Source organism: Carassius auratus, chromosome 21 (genome assembly GCF_003368295.1).
Source record: "Carassius auratus strain Wakin chromosome 21, ASM336829v1, whole genome shotgun sequence".
Classification (NCBI taxonomy): domain Eukaryota; kingdom Metazoa; phylum Chordata; class Actinopteri; order Cypriniformes; family Cyprinidae; genus Carassius; species Carassius auratus.
In genome coordinates, this window is record NC_039263.1 from 4,350,980 (window position 1) to 4,369,405 (window position 18,426).

At 37.0% G+C, this 18,426-nt stretch overlaps 2 protein-coding genes across 3 annotated transcripts; both read right to left on the reverse strand.

Moving 5' to 3' along the window:
• Nucleotides 1-93: 93 nt before the first annotated feature.
• Nucleotides 94-5,328, reverse strand: LOC113038267 (uncharacterized). 2 transcript variants are annotated; one of them, XM_026195565.1, is made up of 11 exons: nt 4,452-5,328; nt 4,285-4,375; nt 2,707-2,785; nt 2,589-2,625; nt 2,392-2,514; nt 2,117-2,236; nt 1,939-1,990; nt 1,373-1,419; nt 1,213-1,289; nt 761-1,033; nt 94-670 (listed from the first exon to the last, which is right to left on the reverse strand). In XM_026195565.1, exons 1-11 carry the CDS (start codon nt 4,525-4,527, stop codon nt 656-658), a joined length of 990 nt encoding a protein of 329 aa, XP_026051350.1. In that variant the 5' UTR covers nt 4,528-5,328; the 3' UTR covers nt 94-655. The 2 variants fall into 2 exon arrangements, with proteins under 2 accessions (XP_026051350.1, XP_026051349.1); XM_026195564.1 differs by having other exon boundaries at nt 2,589-2,628.
• Nucleotides 5,329-5,525: 197 nt separating this feature from the next.
• On the reverse strand, nt 5,526-17,327 carry LOC113038266 (heat shock 70 kDa protein 4-like). The gene is made up of 19 exons (XM_026195563.1): nt 17,016-17,327; nt 15,263-15,320; nt 15,034-15,174; nt 14,813-14,935; nt 14,099-14,198; nt 13,120-13,253; nt 11,889-12,133; nt 11,665-11,741; nt 11,417-11,568; nt 10,116-10,222; nt 9,902-10,035; nt 9,598-9,779; nt 8,804-8,896; nt 8,378-8,527; nt 7,778-7,903; nt 7,596-7,703; nt 7,390-7,509; nt 7,141-7,302; nt 5,526-6,445 (listed from the first exon to the last, which is right to left on the reverse strand). The coding sequence occupies exons 1-19, from the start codon at nt 17,120-17,122 to the stop codon at nt 6,248-6,250; spliced, it is 2,517 nt and encodes an 838-aa protein (XP_026051348.1). The 5' UTR covers nt 17,123-17,327; the 3' UTR covers nt 5,526-6,247.
• Between the last annotated feature and the right edge of the window lie 1,099 nt (nt 17,328-18,426).

Sequence of the window (18,426 nt, forward strand, 5' to 3'; positions counted from 1 at the left end):
GCCGTTAGTCAAACGAGCTGCTTGGCAACATCGCTGCTCTCTGATTGGTCGATAATTCGCTTCGCTCCCCTCCGCCTTCCCGATTGGTTGATATTATAGATCATAGACCACGTGGTCAGAACGTCTGTGTTTATGTTTTGTTGGGGTTAAAATTAAGATAGATGCATTTAATCACGGGCATTTAATTATTTTTATGCTTGGTGATACACAGAGAAACTAAAAGAATGAGCAATTTCACATTAAGGAAGTTCTGCATTCGTGTTTTTAATATTTATTCATTTTTTATACAAACATCTAATATCATTTTGATGTGTAAGGTTCTCTAATGCATGTAAAAAACCTGTTCCACGAGCACCGCAAGGCATTGTTTTTCTCATTTTGATGATTCCGCGCTAAGATCATCCATTAAGTACATAATCAATTTGAACTTCATTTTACATAGGTATGTTCTAATATTATTGTATACTTTTTAGCTCTAGTGTTTAATAAAGAGTCTCACGTGCTCTTAAAAACACTCCATGGCCATTCACTTCAATTCAGATATTTGTAGAACTGTAAAGCAACCACGTTGAAGAAGTGTTGGATGTCCTCTGCTGGTCAGATATGAAAAAGCAAGAGAAGGGATATTGTTTTGCTTGTTTCAACTTAAGTCCTCTCAGATTGAGATGATCTATAAAGAACAGAAATGCACACGAAAGCAACATGAATTTCATTTAAATTTAACAAAATGTCAATATGTGGAACTAGAAAAGAAAACTACCGGTTTGGCTGGAAACTTGAACACGTGTGTTTGTTTGAGTCTCTGGAAAAAGGCTTCTCTCTCATGCTCATCTGAAAAGTCAAAAAACTTCCCAGTCCTCGAGGAAACGTCTCTGGATCTCGCTGACACTCTTCCGCTCGCTTTAACCAGCTTTCCTCCACAATCCTGCTGGTCTGCCTTACCACGTTTATGGCTTGAAACGTTTCGAATGCTCACTATATCGCTGAACGTCACTTTTCTGCATTTCACTGGTTGTTCCTTTTCTGTAAAACACTAAAAAGAGAAGCGTTTCCTCATTATCCTGTTGATGCTACATATACATAGTGACCAGTCCCTGTGATATCATCAGGATCATTACTCATTTCTAGTAAAATGCAAGCGGGAAGATTAGTCACACAGACATGCATGGGACCATACACATGATATGAAAGATGTAATGCAGTATTAATCACCTTTTTCACAACAGGGGGAAGAACTAAAACCCTAGTATTTACAGGCGTTCTCTCGTTAGCGGATTCTAACACACATCCTGCAAACAGAGCTTTATTTAATCAAAGAAAGAGTAATGCAATCTCCTGTATTTATAACTTACATGGCGTGAAACTCAAGTACCTGATGCAATATCTGATGTTTCAGAGGGCACCGGTAAAGGAGAGAGGCTGAGAAATACATCACTTTAGTCAAATATACTGAGGAGTATATCAGCACATATTCATGTACACAGTGCTATTAACATAAATTTCTTTATGCATTTATATTATAAAAGATCTTATCCCAAATAAATGCTGTTTTTTTTTTACTTCTGTTTATCAAATAATCCTGAAAAAAGGTGTCCACAAAATACTAAACCACAAAAACATTGATGAAAATAAAAAACATTATTAATTACTCTGAAGCGACATGTGAGACTAAATACTGGAGCAATGATGCTGGAAACTTAACTTGGCATCACAGGAATAAATTACAATCTACAATATTTTCAAATAGAAAATAGTTATTTCAAATGCCAATAATATTTCAGAATATTAGGATTTTTACTATAGTTTTTGAGGAAATAAATGCAGCCTTGAAAAAAAAAACAATTTCCAAACTTTTTAGTACTCTCTCTATATATATACCATATGCATAAAATAAAATCTGAAAACCCATCTGTGTTTATGCATGTATAAAGGTCTTACCACATGGGTGACAAAGAAAACGATTTTTCTTCAGCAGGGTTTATCGATAGCTCTGCATAAAATAAAAGCGTAACAGCCTTTCATACTGACTAAAAGACAGCGCTAAAATATTTATGTGAAATGCATCAGCCCTCGCTGCATTAATAGCAGTTATGAATGATAAACAGGCATGATTTACCAAGAATGGAGGAGAGGTTTGGCGGCTGCTGCAGCGCTAGATCCTGCGCATGACTGTGATCGAGAAGAGTTGAGTTCTTCACCGTGTTCATCATCCCATCTTCACCCAGTAACACCTCGTCTGAGCCGAACAGAAGATCAGAATACACACACACTACATACATCATTATATCCTACATGTTCAGGAAGAATATCAATGAAGATGTTTTGTGTTCAGTGACAGGGTCGCATCTGTCGAGTGTTTCATGGGAGAAATTAAATGGCAACAGATTATACCATTATTGTCAGCTCTGCGAAACTCCTCGATGGATGAGAGCGTCGTGTCCGTGTTTGAAGCTGGAGAATCAACATCTAAACACTCCAGCAAGAAGCTGGAAACCCCAGAGGGCATCGTTATACCTGCTTAATAACACAGAACATGTCTTTGAGGAAATATAACACTCGAAGCATTGAAAAGAGAGCGTCAAACCCACTTGAGGAGTCCTGGCTGAAGTCCTCGGAGGCAGTGGCCTGCTGAGAGCAGAGGAGAGTCACAGATTTCAGACTCACACACACAAACTCCTTGTTATAGTGGTATCAGAGCACTCGTACCTCAGCATGAGCTCTCCTGCTCCCGGAAACCAGCGACTGGCCATTCAGACATCTTCCACCGGCCTTTACAACTCTGAAACTTAAAGATGCAGAATATGGCTTCAAAAACAACAACAAAAAAGTGGTTCGTGCTGTGTCGCATGATAACACTCCACAGGTGTATGTGGGATCTGAATTAAACCACATATTTGTCTAATATATAGTAGGTGAAAAAAAAAGTAGGCACTTAAGGGAGTCTGTGATTTTAAACACGGCATAAGTGTTTCAAAACATTGTATTTAGAGTACGGCAAAAGTCCAAGATGTTATATAGTAGCTTTTTAAAGTGTAAAGATGTTCACTGCGTGCAGGGATTTGGTTCAGACACTAATAAAAACTAGCAGTGTTGGGGAAAGTTACTGTTAAAAGTCATGCATTACAACAGTGGTTATCAAAAGTAATACACCTGTATTATAATGACCAACATTAAAATACAGCAGCGTTGTAGGCCTAATCTTCAGCTACAGTTAAAAAAAGAGGCAGTTTTATTCCTAATAAGAATATTTATTATTGTCTACAAGTTTAAATATTATAAATACAGTTTGAACATTAACACTGCACTGTGCTTACATAAAGGTATATAAAAAACTTAAATGATTTACATTAAAATGTTCTGTCCCTAAAAGTTGTAGTATACTTAAAGTTAAAAAAATAAACTTTACTTTACTTAAATGAAAGATTAAAAATAATTAACTAAGGGTTCATTAAGCCAGCTAGCAAACTATTTACAATTTATATTATTATTTAAATTTATATTTATATTATAAATAAATTTAAATTTGTTTCAGTGATTCCTCTGTGTAACTCTTTGAGAATCAGTGCATTATAATACTGCATTTCTCCCTAAAAAGCAACTAACTGCATTGCTTAGTTAGTTTTTATGGAAAGTATAACGCATTACATTACTTGTTACGGTTTCTAATCTGGGCTGGGCTTATTTGTTTGTTTTTAATATAAAAAGATAAATTTTGGGCAAATGTAAAAGCGCTTTCAGACCAAAAGTGAATAATAAAAATAAGCGCCAGGCTGAAGGTAATGTGAATACACATCTGTACAGTAGAGGACGCAGCTCAAACAAACCTTTAATGTTGCGCTGCCATTCTTGGATTACATGAAGAATATAGCAAGAGAAAAAAATTCAATACTCTTCAGCAATAAAAAAAAAAAAAAAACTCAAATAGGAAATAGGAAAATAAAGTAACTGCCGTTACTTATTAAAAAAAAACTTTTTGTAAAATAAAAAGTAATGCGTTACTTTACTAGTTACTGTTAAAAAGGTAACGTTAAATCAGAGACTACAAACACGACGGACGTCCCAATTGAAGCTCATCTACTTTTTTGCTACAAACTCAAAACTATGTATGTTTTCTTCAAACAACAATGAAAACAAAATAGTTACAATTTAAATTTGGACGCAGCAACAATCCTAGAGCAAACAGCCCAGCTGAAGAAACGTCACATCTCTTCACATTAATATTCATGACGCGTTTCCTGGCAACAGGTGTAACTTTAACTGAAATCTTTCCGAAAATACTCCCACCTGTCTTTGTTGTGTCCAATCGGTTTTAACTTAGAAAGCTGGCGACCTCGGTGAGCGCTTCGACTGCGTTTAGCCCCGTGCCTTTGAAAATCTACGGGTTAAAAAAATTACAATTATAACGAGTAACGTTAGATAAATAATGTAGAATTAGATAAAACGCTTCGTACTGTAGGACAGGGCAGCTCTCAGTGGCGTCACGTTGCGCACAGTGCTTTTTCTACTCGACGCTTTCCTAACAATCATACTTGAGAAACCAAATAAATGTCATTCAAGCGCATAAACAAACCCAGCTGATGCTGCACGTGCCGCCGTCGATAAAGTGGGCGTGGTCTACAATTAACAGCTGAGCGCTTGAAGAACGTAACCACGCAAAGTGACGTCACAAAAGCGCGTAGCTATCCGTTATATAATTTATTATTATTTATTTATTGTTATTGTGCTTGCTACCTTTTTTTAAAAATTAAACGTGATTCTCTGGATAGAGGTTTTTTTTAGACTACCTATTATTGTTATTATTCTGCATAAAACTTATCTTGCAAACTGTAGTCCTTTGTTTTAAATAATCACACATACAGAGCTTGAGAGCCAAACAAATGCTGTTGTAATTACAAAATAAAAGTTTGCAAATAAAGCAATAATAAGACTGTGTAATGTAATGTTTAATGCTTTTTATGTCGATTCCAAAAAAAAAACCCTTTTAAAAAAACTTTTTATATCAATGTTAGGTTTAATGGGGTTTTAAACAAGTTATATATAAAAAGGTAGACCGAATACACAACCTAAAATTTGTAACATCACATTACCAACTACAATTTTCATCCTGATCTTCAAAAACAGAGGCATTTTTATATTTCAGTAAGCTTTGTCAAGCACTATGCAAGCTTTCAGACTATGGAAAGTTTTTATCTGATTATAAATATGCCACATTTACAAGCTTTAGATGTGTTGCATTCTCTGTTTGTGGAAGTCTGTTCAGCAACTTATTGCACACCTGACAAAGTAATAAACTTATGGATTACTGAAAAGATCTAATGTAGGGCGTGGTCTTGGTTCCATCTGCTGGTTGTTGATTGGATGTTGAGATGAGGGTGTGGCACTCAAATATTAATGCAAAGAATGAAACGATTTCATAGTGCAGAACAGACCTTTTACTGTTTGGTGACATCAAGGTTTTGCTTGTTTTTTGCAGATGCGATTTTCACATACCTAATGATTCCAATCATTCCAATAAAATGACTATATACCAAAAAGAATTTATTCTCATAATTCTCATCATTTGTGACTGGAATGGACACCAAGTTAGATTCACACAGGCTGCAGAGTAGAAAAGGAAAACAAACGGGTAAACGCAAAAGCCGTCGACACAGAATGACGCACCTTTTACAATGAAATGCTGCATAACAGTAACTCAGCTCTACTTGGACATACAGTGCAGCTCATGCCTCCGCCTCCAGAAAGTGTTCAGCAGTTTCAGTGCTTTAGAAACTTCACTTTTGAAGTTAGTCTGTGCAACAAATCTTCAATGCTAATAAACTCTCCAAACAGTAGATCAGAACAGAAACGTGTTATCCGTTTAACAGCTCTAAACCAGTCCGTCCCACTTGATAATCCCGTCCGCCTTCTTTTCGGGAAACTGGAACTGTGGATATTTAAAAAAATAAAAAATAAATAAAAAAAGCGACAGACCAGGTTCTCGTCCAATACCTATAACATGTTTTTCCTGTTTGAAGAAACAAAGAAGGGAGATTGGATCTCTATGTATCCTGTTTTAAACAGCAAAACAGAAAGAAAGAAAGCGAGAAAGAAAGAAATAAAGAAAGGAACATTCCACCGACAGCAAGAGAAGTGAATCGTGCAGCCTGCTTCACCAAAATCAATGGTTTTTTTGTTTTTTGTTTTCTGAGTCCGAACTTGGAGGCATATGAGAGAGGCTTGTGCAGACGCAGAATAGAGCTGAATGAATTTAGTCGAGGTCCATTTCGGGAAGCTTGGCCTTTGTGTTTTCTGGGCCGTCTTGGGTCTTCTCTGTGTTACCCGTTTGGGCTTCTGACCCCTCTTGTCCGTTCACAGGGCCGTTCTGTTCGGCCGGTGTCTCCTCCTTGGGAGGCTCCACTTTGGGCTTGGGTTTGGTGACGATGTGATTGCAAGCAGAAAACAGCTCCTGTGTGATGATAAAGACACAGTCAGAAGAGGATACATGTGTGACCCTGGAGCACAAAACCTGTCTAATTTTTCAAAATTGGACAATATTTTTCTGAGATACAACTATTTGAAAATTTGGAATCTGAGGGAGCAAAAAAATCTAAATATTGAGAAAATCATCTTTAAAGTTGTCCAAATTAAGTTCTTAGCAATGCATATTACTAATCAAAAATTAAGTTTTGATATATTTACTGTAGGAAATGTACAAAATATCTTCATCTTTATTTAATACACTAATGATTTTTGGACAAAAGAAAACTGTATAATTTTGACCCATACAATGTATTGATGTCTATTGCTATAAATCTACCCCAGAGACTCCAGACTGCTTTTGTGCTCCACAGTCACATATCTGCTAAAGGCAAATAATGAAACGAGTTTTAAAGTGTGTTTTCACTATTATTTAAAGCAGGATCTGCATTTTCATGGTTTTAAATAAAATATTTTTGTATAAATAAGAGAGATAATATGCTCTTGAATCCACAGATTTGAAAATCATGACCAAAATAATAACCTGCACAATATAAAGTAATGTTTACGAGAAGCAGAGGTCCAGGGAACGAATGCATTTCCTGGAGAACCCACACAACTGGATGCTTTCTGAGCACCGCTTTTGAGCCAGAGGGCCAATCTCAATACTGGTGAGGATGGTACCTTTGTTTTGGCCTGGATCTCTTCTGCTTTCACCACAGGGTCCTGACTGAGACTCTGTTTGCTCTGCAGATTCATACTGTTGTTCATCCACGTCATGGTTTCATTCACCTGCTTCTCCACCTTCATCATCTCCAGCTCATCCAAATGATCATACAGCTCATCCTGAGTTCAGAGAGAGATCACAGAAGTCAGATTCATCCCATCTGGAATGTATAAAAGGCTATATAAATAAATGTGCCTTGACTTTACCTTGGCCTTATAAGCCTCGACGACCTTCATGTACTGCTGGATTTGCCTTCCAAGCACATCCAAAGCTTTCGGCCGCTCCTCTGCCTCCCTGTATCGGCTTTGAATCGGATCTCCAAGTTTCTATGAGCAAACGCTTTTGGGTTTTAATTTTTTCATTCTTTTCAACGGCTTAAAATTGCAACAAATCAGCAACACGTCTTGTCTACCTTCAGCTCAGCCAGTTTATCGATGTACACTTGCTTCTGCTGGTCCTCCCCTTCTTCATACAGCCAGTTCTCAGTGTCCTCCAGTTTCAAGGAGAAAGAATCTCGGTCCTGCATTGAGAGACGCCTCTTAATAAAAACCATCTCTTAGAAACATAGCGATCTTTCTGAATGTAGACACTCACAGCCTCGCTGACAAAGTTCTCCAGCACTCCGTGCAGTTTGTCTCTCATTTCATAAACATATTCCTCCACGTAGTTCTTGGCATCGTTTCTTTCCTTCTCCAGCTTATCCTGCATAATCATCTTCCCCTGCAGACGAGAAAACAAAACGTCAGAAACCACTTCTAGAAAAGCCACCTGAATCTTTTATCAGTGTTCAAATGTTTCTGATTTAATTCATTGTTAGAAACTGCAGTTCTTAGATTAAGCCCAGTTTGGGAAACTGGTGTGTAATATTTAATGCATTTTATGAAAACAAGAACGAAATAGAAGAAATCACCGTTTGAAAGCATTTGGGGCTTTTCTTGATTACATTGTTTCACTACAAGATGTCAAAAAAATAATAATTTTGTCATTGAATCCTTTGAGTTTTGTTCAAAGAGCTGAATCGTCCAAGTATTTGAGTGAAGCCTTTTTCTTAAATATTTAATCCAACATAGACGTAACATTAGACATTAGTTCAGAAAGGTGGGAGTTGTTCAGCTCTAGCTTCTCCTACAGAACCGTGATCAGAGAAACGGACGGCTGTGGTGTAGTTTCAGTGCTTTGCACACCGTGATGTACCTCGTTCTCCACGAACAGATTGAGCGCGTCGCTGGCCAGCTGCCACTGCAGGCTGTTCTCGATCGGCAGATCCACCATCTTGGTCTTCACTTTGGCTTTCTTAGTTTGTGTTTCATTCTTCTTCTCCTCCTGTTTGTTGTCTTCTGAAGTCTAAAAGTCATTATAGTCACACAGAATTAGCTCTTTCTCCATTGCAAACATTAAGTGGGTTTCAAGAGGGTGAGATGCTCCCATATCTTTGTTATCGATGTCAAATTGTGTCTAATCTGACTATGTTTCACCATTAAACAGGTGAAGTGATGCAGTAATCCAATGCACTACATGTCTGTTTACTAAATAGCATGACTCTACTTTTAGATGCACAACGATCAGGCTAGAAATGCATGCTTTTAAAAACGTGTATTTAGTTGAAATGTTTTCACACACCTCCATGTCTTCAGTGTCTGACTTCTTTTCTGCATTTTCTTTCTGATCTTCACCTTGAGCCTTCTGTGCTTCTTGATCCACTTGCATCTTGTTCTTTAAGGAGCAAATATAATAATAGTTCATGAGGTTTTGTAAATGACTATGATCACAAACACACTCAAAACTTAACAAAAAGTAGCTGCTCCTGACCCAAACTCACAATCATTTTGAATCAATCTATAAACTTTTGTTTTTGCATCTCACAAGCGTCAATGGAGGCTTACTTCCACCACAGAATAAAAAGTACATAAAAACGGCAAGGTTTGTTAGGATCATACAATATTTGTCTGAGATGCAACTATTTGAAAATCTGGAATCTGAGGGAGCAAAAAAACTAAATATTGAGAAAATCATCTTTAAAGTTGTTCAAATGAAGTTCTTAGCGATGTATATTATATGCATATGATTCTTGAAGCATGATCTTTACTCAATATCTTAATGATTTTTGGCATAAAAGACAAAATATATATAATTTTGACCCGATTGCTTTTTAGGCTCACATTTCTGAGTTTATAAATAAGCTTCCAGAAACACTTTGGCTATTCAGTATTCAAGTGACGCCTGTATTCTGTTCACACAACAGTAAAAGGGATTCACTTCCACTTTTAAATTTAAAATAATGCTAACAAACCAGGTCAAAATCTAGTTTTTAGAGTTACTGCTTCATATAGTTATATTTTTTCTCAAAACAGCTGCTCTGTGCCCGATGTATCCCTGATGTCATGAATAGACAAAAGCATTAGAAATGACTTCACCTCTTCCTCTTTGGCTGGAGTCTCCGTCTCCATGGGCTCCTCTCCTTCTGCAGACTTCAGGACCTCCACCAGAGAAGCGCTGGACACACTGAAGACCCCGTGCACATTCACACGCACCTTCACCTTCACCTTGGAGCTCTCTCCTGACGGCTGAGGCACCACCTTCTGGATGTTAAACTGGCCTGTGCACAGGCAGAAATTAAGAGTGACACATTCATTTGCGGACATGTGTGGACTAATTCTTACTGAAGTAGTACTGCGCTAATTTCCAACTAAGCAAAGTAAAGCAGCATTCCCTACAAACCTATGGTAGGATCAGGATAGGGCAGCTCTTTAGGATTGTTGTAGTAGGCCTCCAAAGAGAAAGGCTCCTTCCGGTAGAAAGTCAACACTTTAGAGAAGGGGGCGGCATGGTTCTTTGGGAAAACCTCACAATCACTGCAGAGCAAGACATAACGTGACTATTAAAGAGTGAACTAGGGGAGTAAATCCTGACACACAGAGAACCAAGAACACACCTGATGCCTTCGTCAGCCGCGGAGGTCCACTTCAGAGAGATGGGGTAGGGAACCACTTCTGTGATGGAGAACTCACGCACTTTGAAGGCGGGTGACAGGATTGCACACTGAGGAACGATAAAGATTTGTCTGAGAAACACTGTAGGCTGCTATTATGAGACACAGCTGAAAAATAAGCTCTGTATGCAAAACAATATGAAAAAAAACTGGCGGTAAAAACTATCACAGGAAGTCATTATCACAATTCAGTGGTTACAGAATCACACATGTGGTAAATTAGGGCCCTGTGAAATCAGTTTTATTTTTTAACAAAATGCTGTTTTGATTTTTCTAGATTCTGTTTAAATGGTTAAATAAAGTTTTTGTTATTTAATAAAATAATTTAAGTTAAACCTTTCCTGTTCTTTTGTCTCACATAATTAAAACAGGGAAGATATGTTTCCATTCATGAAATAACAAAAGGTATTATAAAAATAAAAAAACATACATAAAACTCTATTTGGCATTAATAAGGAGCAATAAATAAATTAAATAATTAATTAATTAATTAAAATAAAAAAAAACTAAGAAACAACATTTATTATGACTAATTTTATTTGTCAAGAATCCCAATTATACAATATAGCAAATATTACGTAAACAAATATAATTAAATTGCTTCAATTGCTATACATTGTGATTACGATCTTTAAATTAAAAAGGTCAAACATTATTTTGTGTATTTGTAGTAATGTTCAAAAATTAACGCAGTTTAAGATCCATTAAACATTATTTTCCACATAATGTACATCATTGTTGCTCCTCCCTGCACCGCCATCTGAAACATGTTGATTTTTACAAAGAGAAGCGAGGTGTGCTCTGATTGGCCAGCTTTACAGTGTGTTGTGATTGGCCGAGTACCTCAAGCGTGTGACAGAAATGTTACGCCTCTTACAATATTTGGTGTTTTAAGAAGGCATAGACGAGCCTTAACTTTAGTTTCTTAATTTTAACTTAATTTTTGATTAGTAATATGCATTGCTAAGAATTAATTTGAACAACTTTAAAGATTTCTCAATATTTAGATTTTTTCGCTCCTTCAGATTCCAGATTTTCAAATAATTGCATCTCAGACAAATATTGTCCTCCTAACAAACCATACATCAATGGAAAGATGATTCATTCAGCTCGAAGAAATCTCAATAAATAAAAAAAAGACCCTTTTTTTGGTCCAGGGTCACATTAGAGTTGTATTCCATTTCGGTGTATGTTCTCTAAGATATCAGCATTGTCCATTAAAAAGCGAATGTCCAAGAACTAACCTGCAGTGCACATCCTCTGGCCACAGCCTCGTCTGCGTTCAATGTCGTGCTCAGCTCTTTTCCGAAATATTTGCTGATTCTCTCTTTGATGGCTGGAATCCTGGAGGCGCCGCCTATGATCTCCACTGCATAGATGTCGTCTTTCTTCAGTCCTGGTTATAGGAGGAAGAGAAAAACACCACCACTGCTGCATCACTGCTTCACAGGAAAGAAGGCCCACTGCTGAAAGCTCAAGGGCTTGTACTCACTGGTCTGTTCCATGATGCTGCGCAGCGGAGCCTCCACCTTGGCCAGCAGATCTGTACAGGACTCCTCAAACTTGGCTCTGGAACAAGACCGTCATCAAGATATTATTAGACCTGGTATTTCAACTAAATAACCCTGCTGACATCATAACGCACAAACATTTCCCCATCACGGCTCACAGCTGACATCGAGCGCCCAGTTTAGCTGCTGGCACGCGGTCACTGACCTGTTGAATGTGCCGGAGACGTCGATGTCATTCATGAAGCATTCAATGTTGAGCGGCAGGTCCGAGGAGTTGGCGCTCATGAGTTTCTTCAGCTTCTCACACTCCTGGTAGAGCCGGACCAGAGCGCGGGGCTTCGATCGCACGTCCAGCTTGTACTTCTGAGCAAACTCCTCACAGAAGTACTTGACCAGCACCTCATCGAAGTCTTTACCGCCCAGCTCAGGGTCGAACGCAGAACCCAGCACCTACGTTAATCAGACACATTTACAAAACTATGCATTTTAAAACCGTTTCTTAAAGAGTTAATTCACCCCATTATTTACCCTCATGTTGTTGCAAACCTGTAAGACTTCTGTGGATCTTCAGAACACAAATTAAGATATTGTCGATGAACTTTGAGCATTCTCTGAGCCTCCACAGACAGCAACACATCTCAATGTTCACAGAAATGTTCACAGGTCCAGAAACATAGCATGGACATCGGTAAAACAGTCCATGTGACCTCAGGGGTTCAACTACAACTTTCCGAAGCTACGAGAATACACTTTATGTACAAAGAAAACAAAAACAATGACTTTCTTCAACAATTCTTCTCCCCCAACTCATCATCTTCTGCCATTTTTGAGAATCTCCCTTAAGCGTAAACAACGCTGATGGTTGTTCTGATGTTTCATCGATGTCTTTACCACGTTTCTGTGTCTGGGAATATTTCAGTTGCATTGTTGTCTATGAAGGGTCAGAGAGCGCTGCGAATGCATCAACAATATCTTAATTTGTGTTCAGAATATGAACAAAGGGTGAGTAATTAATGACAGGATTTCCAGTTGAACTAACCCTTTAAGCTTCAATGGTTTTGACTTGACAACTCATCAGCTGATAAGAAAAAATACACATTAACTATGATGGAAACACATTTACAGAATGAATTCAACCATGCGCATCAAATAAGTCATGTGACACTGCACTGCACAGGATAATGTTGTTTTGGTCGTTCTGCAATGCCTGAGTAAAGTCTAATCAATTTAGGATTCATTTATTTCAGTTTTACTTTGGATTTATCTTAAGTAATTACAATCTAATATTTTTTCTAACATCAATTAACAAACATGTTGTAGTAGCTTCACATTTAGTTAACAATAATGAGCTAACCCTGCCCTGAATATGAATGTTTGGACAGATAAGAAAAGGCACTATAATGTGCATAATAAAGCCTGTGGAGAGAAGGCCTTACCTTCAGCTTGCCCTTGTTAAAGGCGCACACAGAGACCTGGTACCCAGCGTGACCAACATCCACAAACACCACGATCCTGGGCTTCTCCTCAGGAGCAGGCAGGTCCTGCTTGTAGATCCCATACGCCAGCGCAACTACAATCACAGTCAACACGTCAACACATTCAACTCTTAAAACTTAAAGTATCACTCTAAAAAATGACTGTCAATTTAACGGTAAAAGATTGTTAAAAATGCTACAGTAAAAACCTGTTAAACAGTTCCCTACTATATACGGTGAACAACTCTATGTAACTTTACAGTAGTTTACTGATTTTGGAAGTGAAATAGACTGTATAATTTACAGTGAAAAACCGAAAACTGACATTCCCAGAATTCCCTGCGTTACATTTCAAATTTTATGTTTTTTTTGTTGTTGAAATAACGGTTTATTCCTAGTTTTTTCTTTATTAGGGTTGTGTGTTACACCTTATGTTGTTTAATAAGTGTTTATTGCATTATTTCACTTTCATCATGTGACTTTCTCATCAGCATTTGGTGGTTATCACGTGTATTACAAATCAGATATCAGTACTTTAATAGGTTGGTATATTAACATTATATCAGCTAATGAAATTACAGTATTTAACTGTAAATTTAAGATAAAACTGTAAATCCTAAAATGCTGCTATCGTATATTTCACAGTAATATTCCTGCAACCACAGCTGCGGGTTTTACAGTAAATGTTACTTTATTTTATATATAATTCAGTGTAGAGTTAAGAGTCATATGGAAACACTTTTATTTGCTTGTATTTTCAACGTTTTGGGGCTCCAACGCTGTACAACCCATATCTGTTTTGTCGGAAAGGGAAAAGCTCAAATTATTCAGCTCATCTTTTTCTTCTTTGTGCTCGGTCTTGCATGACATGAAAGTGAGAATATGACTTGACAGGTCTGGGATAAAGAATTATGAAGTAAACCCATCATTGGTAATTCACCTGCTGTAGTGTCATTCATGAGTCGGAGGCAGTTCAGGCCTGCGATCTGTGCAGCATCCATGACTGATCTTCTCTCAGCATCAGTATAGAAGCTGGGAACCTATGCACGAGCATGAGAAAACAATCACTATTCACATTCATTACACAGTAACTACAACTGCTAAACACATAAATAATAATGTGATACTCTGAAAATGGGATCAGTGATGTAACTGGGACTAAAGATAGAGAAGAACAAAAAAAAAGAAGAAATTCTCAACTCAAGAGGCGAAAAATCCTGATGTGAGGCGAAGGTAAAAAAAGTATTCTATACATACATATGCATTTATGTGTATCGCTCTATCTATATGTACACATGCATTGCTTCACAAAAGTGTACTGCATGCACACAGTACAACAGTTTTATATATAACTTTTAATATATGGCTAATAATTACATTTCTGACAATAAAACAATCAAGAATCTTCTAAATCTGCCAATAGTCCTGGAATTTCTGTAAACACAGTTTACACAACATACGATTACTTTCAGTTTATGCAAATAAAATCAGCTTTTTTCCCCAAGTGCACTCATGCATATCACATATGATGAGGTTATTGACGGCCTCATATATCACAGCTCCTACTGAAGATGACCACACAGCTAAAGTTAAAGACGCATTATGCCGTACGGTTCTAGTGAATATTTCAAGTATACTTAGAGAACATGCGTACAGAGATGACGCAGTCTGCCACAGGTTTTTTGAGCGCAGCTTCAGCGGTCTCCTTCAGTTTGGTCAGCAGCATGGCAGTGACCTGCTCGATGCTGAACACCTTCTCCTCCTCCATATACATGACCTGTGAGACGGACAGCAGAACCAGTGTGAAATAGAGCAGATGTCACAACATACACACGTGACTTTCTGGCATGATCTCTGCTGTTTCATTAGTCTTACCTTAATACCAGTGGTTCCAGTCGGCATCTGAGCCAGATCATAGACCAGGCCGGACTTTGCCGCCTGAACATACGGGTCACTAAACGCCCGTCCATGGAATCGCTTAAAACCCTGCACAGTGTTCTTGCAGTTTGTGACCACCTTGTTATGAGAACAGAAAATACCATTACAACTTCTGTCCATCCTTGTAACTTGCTTTTATACTTATTTCAAACTGATAACCACTTACCTGGCTTTTGGCAGCATTACCTATCGATCGATTACGAGGACCAAAGGACACGAATGACCTAAAAACAAAAAATCTATTTAAAATGATCTTAAACGCTTGAAACTTTAACTTCATGCTCCTTGAAAGAATTGCCCTCCACAACATTTTAAATTCCTGAGAGTTTGTTTCTTCATCAGATTTTAGAGAAATGTAGCCTTTCGTTACTTGTTAACCAATGGAAGCTCTGCAGTGGATGGGTGCCGTCAGAATGAAAGTCCAAACAGCTGATAAAAACGTCACCGTAATCCACACCACTCCAGTCCATCAGTTAATGCATTGTGTAGTTAAAACACTGCATGTTTATAAGAAACAAATCCATTATTAATGCGTTTTAACTTCAAACCATTTCACTCCACTTTCACAAACCATTTCCATAATCAATAAAAATGCTTCATCTAATAAAAACGTCCATCTCCAACATTGTCCTGTAAAACCCAGACACAAAAAGCTTAGAACGGTTTATGCTTGCAAAAGGTGCTTAATCTGTGCATATTTCTCCCCCGAGTCAGACTAGACAACTTTATAGAGTATAGACTTGTATTTTGAAGTTAAATGTGTCTTAATGATTATTCTGTTCATTACAATCATGTAGACTTTCACATCCTAAGACATTATCTGATAGACTGACGTCGTGTGGATTTTTGTGACGTTTTAAATCAGCTGTTTGGACTCTCATTCTGACGGCACCCACTTGCTTCTTGTAGGATCCACTGGTGAGCAAGCGCTGCAATTCTACATTTCTTCAAACCTGTTCCTGTGAAGAAACAAACTCCTGTACATCTTTGATGGCCTGAGGGTGAGCACATATTCAGAATAATTTTATTTTTTGAGTGAACTATCACTTTAACTAGTACTCGCCTATGACTTCTTCCTATCCCTTTTTGAACAGTTTCAGTATGATGTCACAATGAATTTTTCATTGGTTTTGTATTGCTTATGTTTTATTCATTTGTACATTATATTGTCCTTCTTTTTAACTGTTCTAAATGTATACTCAAAATATATATTTTGTATAAAAAATATATTTTTTATTTTATTTATTTTTTTATACTGGTAAATCATGATTCTTAAGTAGTCGCATTTTTAGAAGCATTTTAATAAAGTAACCTATTTTGTTCGGTTTTGTGGACTAAAATTCAGTAATCTAACGTAAATTACACTACCTCATTTTTCCTATTATCTCAAGACATTTCCTTGGTGCATCAGAAACTATAATTTAACATCAGTTAATATTTTAAATGACACGTTAAACGTCATGTAAATGCTTAAATGATATACGTTACTTGAACGAACATAAGATAAGTCATTCATTGCAATGTTTATCGGGTTATGCGCGTTCTAATGTGCTAGAATGTTCCTGTGGCCGGCGTCGTGACGTCACACCACGATGTAGCGCGCAGCTAACAGCTCTCTTTCATCACTAACGTTATTCTCTCAATGAAAAACTGCTACCAAATACACACTAAAGAAATGTTCATCATCCTTCAAAACAGAGAATCCAAATAACAGGCAATATTAATCTGATACTACGGCAAGTTGATTTAAATCAAATCAAACTGACATGATGGAAGAAAACATGCTCTGTTCACGTTCCGCGCTTCTTAGGTTTGCCGTCACCGCGTGAATGGATTGTGAAAGGTCAATTTTACAATGCATGCGGCTTCTAGAAAGAGTAGAGTGTAGAGCTGAATGAAAGTAAGGTCATTTGACTCACGGTGTTGATCGGTCGCTGTATTCGTTCGCTACGGTCTCTATTCCGCCGGCTCTGGCCACAGCAACGTAACAGCTCTGGAAGCCCACATCAAACCCCACAACCGACATCTTCACAAATACACACCGGCTGAAATACTGAAACCTAACAAGAAGTGTCCTTTAAAATATACAATAGTCACGGAGAAGCGCGGTTGAGCTTGTTATTCCTAAAAAAAGTCGAGTTTAACGCGATTTCATAGCTCTCGACTGTACATTAACTAACGTTAGACCGGCTGACTGCTGCAAGCAACGGTTAAAAGCCGGAGTTCACGCTGTAGTCAACGATTTTCTCGCGAGACTTCGGGAGTTCTAGATGGCTCTGGAGCTTTCCTTGAATGACGGAGCCATGACGACAACTCCAGCCGATCGAGAATAATTGTTTGTGATTTATTTTTTTGTTTTGGAAAGATGTGTTGTATTGTTAAAACGGATAAAGATATTTATCTTATAAATATTCTTTATATTCCAGTCAAATATGTGACCCTTACACATGCCCTTACATCACAAAATCAATCATAAGGGTCATGAGAAAGTTGAATAAATCATATCTCCATTGATGTATGGTTTGTTAGGAGGACAATATTTGTCTGAGATGCAACTATATGAAAATCTGGAATCTGAGGGAGAAAAAAAATCGAAATATAGAGGAAAATCATCTTTAAATTTGTCCAAATGAAGTTCTTAGCAATGCATATTAGTAATCATGAATTAAGTTTTGATATATTTACGGTAGGAAATGTACAAAATATCGTAATGGAATATGATCTTTACTTAATATCCTAATGATTTTTGGCATAAAAGAAAAATCGATAATTGTGACCCATAAAAATTTATTTTTGGCTATTGCTACAAATATACCCCAGAGACTTCAGACTGTGCTTCAGAGTCTTAATTCATATCCACAAGTGTAAATTCTCCAATAAGATGTATTTTAGAGAGTTGCAACAATAGTTTGTCAGAAAATACTAGAAGGAAAACACTTGTTGTGCTGTTTTTCAGTACTCCCCTTTAAAATGATCACTTTGTATTTATTTATTCATTAGTTTACTTGATTTATCTGTTGTTTTATTATTATTATTATGTTTGTTTTGTTTCCTCCCATCTCGATTATTTATTATCCTTTATTATAATTGAGATTTCTTTCTCCTGGCTGTTAGCTTTATATATATATATATATATATATATATATATATATATATATATATATATATATATATATATATATATTTTTTTTTTTTATTGTTATTTATTTTTTCCTTAATGTTCTGTTATAATGTATTTTATTTGTTTTATATGTTTATATGTGTTTTATATGTTTTACATTTTAAAATAACTAAAGCTAAACGAAGTAAAAACTATATGTCATAAACAAA

What these genes read in the sequence shown, in the direction of transcription:
- LOC113038267 (XM_026195564.1), bottom strand. Translation starts at nt 4,527, where the DNA reads ATGATTGTTAGGAAAGCGTCGAGTAGAAAAAGCACTGTGCGCAACGTG. An exon ending in TCGCAGAGCTGACAATAATG is followed by an intron (nt 2,237 to 2,391) that starts GTATAATCTGTT and finishes TGTTCGGCTCAG; the next exon opens with ACGAGGTGTTACTGGGTGAA. An exon ending in TTCCCCCTGTTGTGAAAAAG is followed by an intron (nt 1,034 to 1,212) that starts GTGATTAATACT and finishes TTCTCTTTTTAG; the next exon opens with TGTTTTACAGAAAAGGAACA.
- LOC113038266 (XM_026195563.1), bottom strand. Translation starts at nt 17,122, where the DNA reads ATGTCGGTTGTGGGGTTTGATGTGGGCTTCCAGAGCTGTTACGTTGCT. An exon ending in TGGCAGACTGCGTCATCTCT is followed by an intron (nt 14,199 to 14,812) that starts GTACGCATGTTC and finishes GCTCGTGCATAG; the next exon opens with GTTCCCAGCTTCTATACTGA. An exon ending in CAGACACTGAAGACATGGAG is followed by an intron (nt 8,528 to 8,803) that starts GTGTGTGAAAAC and finishes AATGACTTTTAG; the next exon opens with ACTTCAGAAGACAACAAACA.